The sequence below is a fragment of the Oryza sativa genome, chromosome 2 (assembly GCF_034140825.1).
Source record: "Oryza sativa Japonica Group chromosome 2, ASM3414082v1".
Classification (NCBI taxonomy): Eukaryota; Viridiplantae; Streptophyta; class Magnoliopsida; order Poales; family Poaceae; genus Oryza; species Oryza sativa.
The window spans coordinates 17,969,050-17,980,297 of record NC_089036.1 but is presented as its reverse complement, the minus strand read 5'-3'; the positions used below and the strand labels follow the sequence as shown (position 1 = coordinate 17,980,297).

At 43.8% G+C, this 11,248-nt stretch overlaps 1 protein-coding gene across 2 annotated transcripts; it reads left to right on the top strand.

Moving 5' to 3' along the window:
• The first annotated feature begins 3,533 nt into the window (after window positions 1-3,533).
• LOC4329411 (nuclear transport factor 2) lies at window positions 3,534-8,786 on the top strand. Of its 2 annotated transcripts, none has more exons than XM_015770759.3 (9): window positions 3,534-3,707; window positions 3,824-3,967; window positions 4,097-4,388; window positions 4,516-4,748; window positions 5,582-5,765; window positions 5,852-5,973; window positions 6,069-6,134; window positions 7,640-7,706; window positions 8,155-8,786. In XM_015770759.3, the coding sequence occupies exons 1-9, from the start codon at window positions 3,666-3,668 to the stop codon at window positions 8,403-8,405; spliced, it is 1,401 nt and encodes a 466-aa protein (XP_015626245.1). In that variant the 5' UTR covers window positions 3,534-3,665; the 3' UTR covers window positions 8,406-8,786. The 2 variants fall into 2 exon arrangements, with proteins under 2 accessions (XP_015626245.1, XP_015626244.1); XM_015770758.3 differs by having other exon boundaries at window positions 4,097-4,430.
• Window positions 8,787-11,248: the final 2,462 nt, after the last annotated feature.

Sequence of the window (11,248 nt, the reverse complement as noted above, 5' to 3'; positions counted from 1 at the left end):
TGCCATTCTCCTAACCACTCGCCGCTGGCCTTCTCCTCACCGCTCACCGCCTGGTGAGATGGGAACAGGGGAGGAAGAGAGAGATAGGTGAAGAGGTCTTGATGGGCCCACACTGACTCGGTACTATTGATTTGGATGTCACGTCAAACAAAACCACCCGCTATACTATCATGGGACCTACATTGCATCAGTTTTGACAATTGAGGGACTCGGTGTATATGGTATTTCTGTTGAAGGATGAAAATCGAACTTGCTGTCAAGTTAAGGGACTAAAATGAACTTATTCCTTATTTTTATAGTTTGTGTAAATTTCACAAAACTATAGATATTTTAACCAAATTATTGCAAAACTATTTAAGGTATTGTGTTACAAAGCAGCACATTAGGGCTAATTTTATCATAAAAGGCTAATGCCATAAAACTACATATTTAATAGAGTAAATTGCGTGTTGGGCCACAAATTCTTACCAAAGTTTCACTTTTGACCACCCTTTGTTTTTTTTAAAAAAAATAGGCTAGGTTTTTTTGCCAAATGTATCACTTTGGACCGGTTGGCTCATATATCGATGAGACTATAACAATCTCTATTGTCCATGTGTCAGTTACATGTGGGCCACTCGATCCAAAGTGCAATTTGGCCATAATACTTAGTCCAAAGTAAAAAAAGAACACAGTAAGAGTGATCCAAAATAAAACTTTGGTAAAAATATGTGACTCAAAGTGCAATCTACTCAATTTAATATTGAAGTTATCACAGAACAATGATCTTAGAGTTCAAATCCCTAACACCACCATTATGTTGAGGTTATAAACGTTCTAGTTTTGTGATTAAATTGGCACCAACCTTGTAGTTTTGTGATAAAATTTGCTACTTAATATATAGTTTTGTGATACTTCATTTTAAATCTGTAGTTTTAAATTTGACGCTAATATATATTTTTGTGTTAAAATACCTTAAATATATAGTTTTTGTCAAAGTATATGTAGCTTTATGAAATTTACTCTTAAAGTTTTTTTAACACTATTTAATATATAAAACTATATATACTCCTCTCATCATCTAGAAGGGTTAATTTTCCCATCATATACTGTAGTCTTGTGAACACAGCACACCTATCACTTGTCCCGTAATAAGTTCATTTTTTATAATCATTACATTAAAATTTGTAAAAATAGAAAATAACTATATGAGAGTAGATAAAATGAGGAATAATTATCTTGAGATTTAATAAAATAGGGGTATTCAAGTCATTTTGATTTTGTATTGGTATGATATGTGAAAAATAAACTTTTTCTTAAGAAACACAGTAGCCTTGTGAACACATGCACACCTTTCACTTGTCCCATAATAAGTTCATTTTTGTAATCATTGCATTGAGATTTATAAAAGTAGAAAATAATTGTATTTGGGATAGATAATATGAGGAATAATTATCTTGGGATTTAATAAAGTAGGGTAGGGATTTAATAAAGTAGGGTATTCGAGTCTTTTTGATTTTGTATTGGTGTATGCGGGATAGGTGAAAAATGAACATTTTTTTTAGAAACATAGTAGCCTTTTGAAGGCACACACGTTGACAAGCACACCTTATGAGCTGACTATGGGTACATCACCTATTATTTTAGAATTAGCTGTAAATAAAAAACGTTATGTCTAAGACTTAAATCTGGGTAAATTGATTTCACCATAAGTATCCTACCAAGTTGAGATACTTTAACCTACCGAAGGAAACAGAAAAGCCGGAGCTTACGGCGTCCACATACGGTGTACTAAGGAATAAGTTCACTGGAGGTCCCTCAACTTAACAGCGAGATTTTTTGACGTCCCTTAACCGTAAAACCAGAAATCTTCATCCCTAAACTATACAAAACCATCCAATTCAGGTCCCATGGCAGTAGAGATGCCTGGTTTCACTGACGTGGCACCCTAGTAAGCAAATAATAATAATAATAATAATAATAATAATAATAATAATAATAATAATAATAATAATAATAATGTGGGGCCCACATGTAAGTGAGAGGAAATGATGTGGGCCCCATATCTCCTCTTTCTTTTCCTTCTCTTATCTTTTCTCCTTCCCTCACTTCTCTTGAGCTGGTGCGACAGTGGAGCGGGCAAGGGGAGAGAGACGGCCACGCGACGGCACCGGCAGGACGGGGGGAGAGAAGCGGCCAGCGCAACCGCACGCGACGGCGAGAGAGGCGGGTAGCGTGGGCATGGAGCGGGCACGCCGACCCATCTGCTGGGCGGCGTGGGCAGCGCAGAGAGGGGGAGAGAGGCGGCCGGCGCGACCACTCCTGACGACGAGAGAGGCGGGCGGCACGGAGCGAGTGCGCTGTCCCATCCGCCAGGCGGCGCGGAGAGGGGGAGAGAGGCGGCCGGCGCCCGGCGCTACCGCTCGCTCCGGCGGGAGATGGGGAGAAAGGCGCTACCGCTCATGACGGCGGGAGAGGGGGAGAGGAGGCGGCCGACGCGATGGCGCCGGCGGGAGAGGGGTGGAGAGGCGGTCGACGCGACGGCCGGAGAGGCGGGCGGCGCAGGCGCGACAGCTCGTGATGGCGGGAGAGGCAGGCGGCGCGGGCGCGGCCTCCTTTCTCCCCCTCTCCTGCCGGCACCATTGCGTCGTCCGCCTCCTCTCCTCCTTCTTCCCCTGCGGGCTCGCTGCGCCATCCGCCGCGCCTACCCCTCTCTTGCCGGCGCCATCACCGTCCGCCTCATCTCTCCCTTCTCCGCCGTGGGCTCGCTGTGCCATCCGCCGCGCCTGCCCCTCTCCCGCCGGCGCCATCGCCTTCCATCTCCTCTCCCCTTTCTCCCCCGCGGTCTCGCTGCGCCGTCCGCCGCGCCTGCCCCTCTCCCGCCGGCGCCATCGCGTTGTCTGCCTTCTCTCCCCCTTCTTCCGCGCGTGCTTGATGCGCCGGCCGCCGCGCCTGCTCGAGAGAAGCAAGGAAAGGAGAGGAGAGAAGTGAAGAGAAAAATAAAAGAAAGATGAGATATGGGGCCCACATCATTTTGTCTCACTTACATGTGGGCTCCACATGTTTATTTATTTTATTTTGCTGACTCGAACGTCACGTCAGCGAAACCAGGCATCTATACTGTAATGGGATCTAAATTGGACGGTTTTGTACAGTTTAAGAGTGAAGATTTCTGGTTTTGCGGTTAAGGGACGTCGAAAAAAAATCTCGCTGTTAAGTTTGAGGGATCTCCGGTGGACTTATTCCGCGTACTGAACCTTCCGACTCAACGGGGCTCGAAGGCCCAAAACGCCGCTCAAAACGGGGCTCCAAGGCCAAAAATTCCGCGGAGAGCAGCTGGCGGCCGTCCCCGTTCGCGTCGCATCGCAGCGCAGCGTACGCGTGCGTGGTGTGTGCCGTGCCCTGGTGGTGGTGGAGCCAGCCAGAATTCAAGCTCGAGGGCGAGGGGCGAATCAATCCGCCACACCGCACCGCATAGTGCCGCGTCGCGCCGCGGCCGCGGGGCTCCAGATCCGGAGCCGTACGTATAACCCCCCTCACTCACAACACAACACACCCTCTCCTCTCTACTGTTCCGCCACAAGACCCCAGGGCGCCGCCGCCACCGCCACCAACTCACTGGGTGAGCCGCCGCGGCCCTAAACCCTAGCCCAGCGCGCGCCTCTCCTCCTCCTCCTACTCCCCCCATGGCCGCGCCGCAGGCTTCCCCGTCGCCCTCCGCGCAAGTGGTAAGCTGCTTCGGTCCCCTGTCTCTCTGTGGTTGCGAGATTTGGAGGGGGGTTTTTCTCGCCGTGGTTCCGTGCTGATCTGCAATGGCGGGGGGGACTGGGTGCTCTCTCTGCAGGTGGGCAACGCGTTCGTGCAGCAGTACTACCAGATCCTGCACCAGTCGCCGGATCTGGTGTACCGGTTCTACCAGGACGCCAGCCGCCTCGGCCGCCCGCCCGCCGACCGCTACGGCGACATGGTCTCCGTCACCACCATGGAGGTCAGCCCCCGCCGCCTCCAGATCTGGCGCCGCCGCGAGGCGGAGGCCTCCATTTCTGACGATTTTTTTTTAATTTTCTGGTTGGGATGGTGACACGAAGATGGGGGGGTTTTTGGTGTGGTTCCGCAGGCGATCAACGAGAAGATCATGGCCATGGACATGTCGCGGGCGGAGATCAAGACGGTGGATTCGCAGGAGTCGCTCGGCGGCGGCGTCACCGTGCTTGTCACCGGCCACCTCACCGTCCGCGACGGCGTGTGCCGTGAATTCTCCCAGTCCTTCTTCCTGGCGCCGCAGGAGAAGGGCTACTTTGTGCTCAACGACATGTTCCGCTACGTCGGGGACGGCCCTACCCCTGCTGCTGCTGCTGCTGCGGAGGTGCAGCCCGAGGCAGATGCCGTGGCTCCACCCCTGGCTAATGGTACAGCTACTGCTCCTCTGCAGCCTGCTGCTCCTGACTATGGTGTGTTTGGTGAAACCCTTAAACTCTATATAGCTTTTTGGGGGAATTAGATTGTGATATCGATTTGTTTTCCCCCGTTTTGTAGATGCTATGCCGCACGAGGAGCCGGATGTTGTGGAGAATGTGGCGGTGCCTCCTGAGGAGGAGGAGGAGGTTTATAATCCGCCTCTGGAGGAGGTGGAGGGTGGGGCTGTGGAAGAGGAACAATCAGTTCCTGAGGTGATTAATGAAGTCCCAAATAATGTGGTGCCCGTTGTAGCTCCTGCAGATGCTCCGGTGTCACACGAGGAGGCGCCAAAGAAGTCATATGCCTCAATTGTAGGTTTCACAAAAGCAACTTTCTCAAATTTCGAGCTGTATTTTGCTTATAAATTTATATCTAATCATGAATGGTGTTTTAACTGTTTTATTCCATATGATTTGCAATTGTGAAATGCACACTGCTACTCTGTAAGCTACTCCACTCCAAATGTGTAGTTATGCACAAACTTTTACTCCCTCCGGGCTGATAATACTTGTCGTTTTGGACAAGGGTGAAGTCAAACTTTAGAATATTTGATTATGAATCATTTTTAAAATATTTATCTTTCAAATATGGTGACTACATGTATAGATTAGTCTTAAAAAGTACTTTAATAAGATCATATATTTGCTAACAATTTTATACATATTATAATGAAAAATAATTGTCAAAGTTGTTTTTTGAAGACCGTGCCCTTGTCCAAAACGACAAGTATTATCAACCCGGAGGGAGTAGTAGCTTAGCGTACCACTGCACTAAATATTCTGTAGTCTTATGAGGTGCTTCTTATTGACAAGTTTTTATGTGATGTCATCCATACACTAGATCTAGACTGATTTTGTGCATTATAATGTTTTGTCTTGATGTCGCACAATCTGGGAGCATTAATCTATTGATGGTTGACCAGGAAGAGGCAGTGCTAAAGTTGAAAAATTATTGTGCTTTTTTAAGTGTAGTGCTTCAAATAAATATTAGTGACAGCTTTCAAATAATTTGAGTAGCTTTTTACTGTTGGCCATGATGGTTGTCATCTTGTTTGGTAGCAGGTGATTGGATTGAACCATTGCTCAAATCAAATTTTTGTTCTGCATTCTTTGTTAATGGTATCGTATTTTTTCCTGTGCTGCAGGTCAAAGTCATGAAAGAAGCTCCAGTGCCAGCCCCTATTCCTGCTACTAGGCCTGCACCTGCTGCTAGACCTGCACCTCCCAAACCCGAGAAGCAATCTCCTGCCCCTCCGGCTCCTGCTCCAGTTGCAGATGCTACTCCTTTTAGTTCTAATGCTGAGAGCAGCAATACGCATGAGCCAGAAGGTATTTTCTACAATCCTATGCTTTGATCAATACTCTAGATATGTCAATTCTGTTAGCTTCTCTGAACTTTGGTCTTTATTTTGAAGTTGATGCACATGCGATATACGTGAGGAGTCTACCATTAAATGCCACTACGACACAACTGGAGGATGAGTTCAAGAAGTTTGGCACCATAAAACCTGATGGGATTCAAGTCAGAAGCCATAAGGTACTTGTTTTTTTCCCCTTCCTCTGGACTTTGGAAAACTATCTATGTTATTCTGTCTCTGAAAGTGTTGTCAATATTTTCCAATGTAAATGCAGATTCAAGGGTTCTGTTATGGCTTTGTTGAATTCGAGGAAGCTACTGCAGTCCAAAGTGCTATAGAGGTAGTCTTTCTTAGTTTTGATCATTCCATTTTGTCAGGTTGTTTGGTGATAGTATCAATTTGTTCATCACACACTAATTTTGATCCAATACTGTGAGCATTGTTAGTTCATTATCACTGCGTGCTTTTCTTTAGCTACCAACAGCTCTTGTTGCTTGACATTATCTGGTGATGACTGCATTACATATCATATCTTCTCTAATTTTGAGTAACTTGTTTTTTTGTTGTTGAGTGGACACCATTTATCTTTACGCTGTTCTGAAAAAAACCATTCTTTTTTTTTTGTTCCACAACTGGTCTGAACCATGAAGCACTGGTCATTGAAGAGCTTAGATATGGGCAAATTTTTGTATATGCCTGCATGACAACGTAAAATATTGGATCTTTCCCTGAGAAACTATAGGTCTGGCTATCACTACAACACATTGGGCTGTTTAAGTATTAAACATAATATTAACTCAGCAGGTAGGAGAGTGCGTGTGAAATGGCTACCTTTCACATACACATGTAAAAAAACTCTCCATCTGTTGCTCCCATTGTAACCAAGGTTCCAAATACTGCTTTGTCTGGAATTATCGGTCCCTGGTGAAATCTGTACTGTATATACCAGACAAAAGTTCAAGTGCTGGCCAGAAAATTTCTAAATTTAAAATTTTATGTATGAGTTTGAATCACAGCCATCCAGCCAGTAACCAATCACCCCCTGGTTCTGGACCAGTTTCTGGCCAGCTTTTGGAACCTTGGGAACAACTGGAAAATATTGCTGTGGCTAAAACTATTTTAGAATCCCATCTGCTAACTTTTTGAGAAATTGCTGGAATTATTCTGAATATCCAATTAAGGAGATAAAATTGCTTATTTTGGCTAATGAATGGTTAATTGTGATTTGTGGGATAACAGTTATTTTTAACTTAAAATCATTTATTTGGAACCCTTAATTTATATTTTTATTGGAGTTTTTTTCATATTTCTTTACTAGATTAATAATCCAGGTGTAATTAGGGATGTGTGGGATCTTCTCTTTCCAAAGAACTGGTGAGCATTTTTTTTAAAAAAAATGTTTTCATGTGTTGTGGCAAATGAATTCCATTTTTGGAGAGCTGAACCAAAGTTTTGGTGTATTGTCAATCCCAACATTATAGTTATTGTCATTGTTAGCTTCGTAGATATTGCTCTACGTTACATAATGTTTCCACTGCATTCCACCCAATGGATCAGAATTATTTGTTGTGAATTCTGTAATTTTGTTCTCAGTTCCCGATGTTGTCTGGATCCTACTCTGAGTTTGTATTGTTCAGGTTGAGCTAATCATATCAATTCAATTGCTTCCATGATTTGCTTTCAAGTTTCCTTAACCCTTCAACAAAGGATATCACTTGTTATGTGCAGTCATGCTCTGTTGCCAGTATCATTGTGTGGTGACTTTGATGTGGTTTACCTTTTTTTACTTGGTCACTGAGTATTATATACATGCATCAAATTCTAATTGTTTTTAACTTCACACAGGCTTCTCCTGTAATGATTGGTGGACGCCAATGTTTTGTCGAGGAGAAGAGAACACCTGGTTCACGAGGTCAGTGTAACAGAACACTACATGTTTATTTCTTTTTTCGAGTTATTGTAAGTGTAGCATTGGAGCATACTTAAATGTCTGACTAGTCTAAACACCAGTAGTAATGGAATAATGGTCTGCAGTAGTAATTGAAAGAAAAAGAAAATAAAATGAATAAATAGAAAAAGGAGAAAGTCATCATAGTTGGAAATTATCATTGGAATGTCTTCTTAATCATAGGACATGTTGGATGGGCTAATTTATGTTGTCATGAGAAGCGTGACTGCACATTTTGTGAGTTCTTCAAATGGACTGCAAAGTCATTTTTGAGGGATCTCAACACTCTATATCTAGCTGTCTAGCAAACCTCATATAATGGTAGTTAGAATGTTGGCACCTGAAGAATTATTTCCACTATATATGAGCTCAACTTGTTCCAAGTTCTCATCTTACTGATACGTTGCCTCAGGATCCAGCAGAGGAGGAAGGTTTGCACCAGGAAGAGGTAATAACAACTTCAGAGCTGACGGGATGAGAGGCCGTGGCAATTATAGTGGAGGAAGGAGCTACGGAAGGGGTGATTTCAGTTACAGATCTGATTATGGTGGCAGAGGTGGTGGCAGAGGTGGCTCTGCGCGTGGACCTGATGTTGGCTACCAGAGGGTTGACGGTGGTCGTGGTGGCCGTACATCAGCAGGCCCTGGTGCCCCTGCAAAATGAGGGGCGAAGTAGCTTGTGTCTCTAGTATTATCATTCCATGGTCCTTGGAATGTCCAGATTCAACATAGGCTTCATCAATTGATTGCATGCTGGAATTGTCAAGCCCAATTTACAAATTATGAGGTTCTATTTTTGAAGGCGGCAAAAGGGGTTAAATTGGTTGCTAATTGTAGAATATACACCTATTCACATGTAGTCTTAGCTTGGTCTTTGATGATCAGCTGATGTGTTATTTTTTTTCTTTTTGTGTTAATTTTGTCCCGTTTAAGTTTGGAGCATTCATTTGTTGTGTCCATTTGATTTTATAGTTACTACGAACTGCTGAAAATTTGATTTTATAGTTACTACGAACTGCTGAAATAATTGATAGTTTAGACTCTAGAGTAGCTGGTAAAGTAGTAATTAGGAGAGATTTTGTCTTGTTCTTGTGATGTCTTGAGGCGAAGGACACTCTTATTGATACTAGTTTGATACTGGTTTATTTAATTTTCGAGGAATTTACCCTGTGCGCTTTGGTCTTGTTGGCACTGCTATTCCCTCGATTGCAATTTTGCTGGAGGACTGGTAGCGAACCAAGTAAATATGCAGTCGTTGACAGTCTATCGAGTTGATTAGAAGATATTGGTTCTCTGTTTGGAGGGTGCAAGCTATCTAAATGAAATGGTCGATTAGAAGATACTGGTTCGAGGTCTGATTTGAAGGTGCCAAGGTAGTAATTCCGATCATAGCTTTTGTTTTATGAATTACTACTGTCTAAATGAGATCTCTTTGGCAGGTGCCAAGGTAGATACTAGGAATTTTGGGATCTAAGCAAAGCCCAGCGGATGAATGATTGGACACCATGTCACCATGTAATGTCTTCACTCTGCACCTCCGTTCATCTCATCAACTTTGCCTACCATTTAACTTGCTACCTCGTCTCCTCTAAGTCAGGCTTCCTAATCCTAGGTTCCATGAGGTCATAAGCATGGTTTTCTGTAAAAGGGAAATATTTTAAGACAGGTGTTCTATTGTTTTCTTAAAAAAAAGACTCATGGATGGTTTAGTACAAAGTAGGTTTATCTACTCATTAGTTTGGTGAAAAAACCTACTCACATAAAAGAACGAGCATCAATGGGCTCTAAGGAGGAGTTGAAGATAAGGTTATCAAAATCTTGTATCTATTATACGACTTTATAATCCTGATTAAGGTGCTTGTTTTTATAATTTTATATAAGTAGAATTACGATTCTATGTTTCTAATCCTAACTACAACCTCGGATTCGGATTCAGGTCGCGATTTTAATGACCATGGTTGGAGAAAAAGAAATCATATACCTCCATGCTATTAGAAAAGTGATGGAAGATACTAAGGTAACAAATAAATTAACCTAAGTATCATTATTGTGAACCATTATTTCAAAAAAATAGCATGCATTGGTGAACATTAAAAAAAAATCAAATCCTATATGATGCTGTCTTATTAGTTTTGTTTAATTTTTCTTTCACAAAACATGCTCCTTTGACCAATATTGATACTAATGTTGCGTTCGGCAGCTGAAGAAAGTGAGTGAGTTTGTTTCGATTTCTGAGCGCACGCTTCCCAAACTACTAAACGGTGTATTTTTTGTAAAAATTTTCTATAGGAAAGTTGCTTTAAAAAATCATATTAATCTATTTTTAAATTTAAAATAGTTAATACTTAATTAATCATGCGCTAATGGCTCACCTTGTTTTGCGCATCTTCCCAATCTTCTCAATCTCCTCCTCCTCAAACTCACCCTAAGTGCATTCACAATGCAGGCTACGTATTCGAGAGACCCAAGACAGTAGTTTGATCTAGAACCATTGTAGAAAATAGGCTCCACACTGCATGTGGTCTTAAATAGGACCCAAACAAATATCAAAATCCTCTTAAAATGAACTTAAATAGAACCCAAACAAATATCAAAATACTCTCAAAAGGAACTTAGCCTACAACGGTGGTGTCCCAGTCAAAGGGTCAACAACAAATTGGATCAAATTCCCCCAACTACCCCGCTTCTCATTAAGTCTTTTCCGCTTCCTACCACGCTTCTCATCAAGTTTTCTCCACTTCCTCCGCCCACATCGCTCATCGCCGTTGGGGCAGGAGCCGCTGTGCTAGTTGCTAGTCACCGCGGCAGTAAGACTAAGGGAGTGGATAGAGTTGGAGTCCAAGAGGCGCGGGTACGGCACGAGAGCCATGACCTGCTTCCCCTTCTCTCTCTTTTCCTCTACGCCATCATCGCCATTCCCTCTGGATCCTCCTCTTATCCTTCTCGATTGCTCCACCTCCATAGTAGGCGGCAACATCACGACGGTGGAGGGGAAGCTATCGGAGCTCTCCACCAATAACAGCATCGATAAGGTTATCCACAGGAAGGTCAAGATAAGCTGTATTCAGTTCCCTCCCCTCATGTGCCACTTCATGCATTTTTCCCATGGCTACACCATTGCTTGTGATTTGTGGAATGGTTGTGATTGAGCGACGGTGAATCTCCGTACAAGCAATCTCCCCCTCCCTGATGGTGACGAGCAAAGCGGCGCAGGAGGGGGGAAACCTGGTGCACGGGAGGGGCTATTGGGGAAACGCTTGCTTTGCATGGGCAAAACCACGATTCGACGAAGCTCCGACCTCCACAACGTGGTGCCACGCTCCTCTTCTTGCTCTGCACATCCTTGTTCAGCTTGAACAATATGTGACCAATTTCGGTTACGCGGTCTTCATGGGGCTCCGCGGCTTGAAGAGATGGCGACAAATACCTGGTTCCTAGCACTTGGGCCAAACGACAATCGGCGCATCATGAGCACCCTAATACAACCATGTTTCTAGTAGTGAGTGA

What these genes read in the sequence shown, in the direction of transcription:
- LOC4329411 (XM_015770758.3), top strand. Translation starts at nt 3,666, where the DNA reads ATGGCCGCGCCGCAGGCTTCCCCGTCGCCCTCCGCGCAAGTG. An exon ending in AGAAGTCATATGCCTCAATT is followed by an intron (nt 4,749 to 5,581) that starts GTAGGTTTCACA and finishes CCTGTGCTGCAG; the next exon opens with GTCAAAGTCATGAAAGAAGC. An exon ending in CAATACGCATGAGCCAGAAG is followed by an intron (nt 5,766 to 5,851) that starts GTATTTTCTACA and finishes TTTATTTTGAAG; the next exon opens with TTGATGCACATGCGATATAC.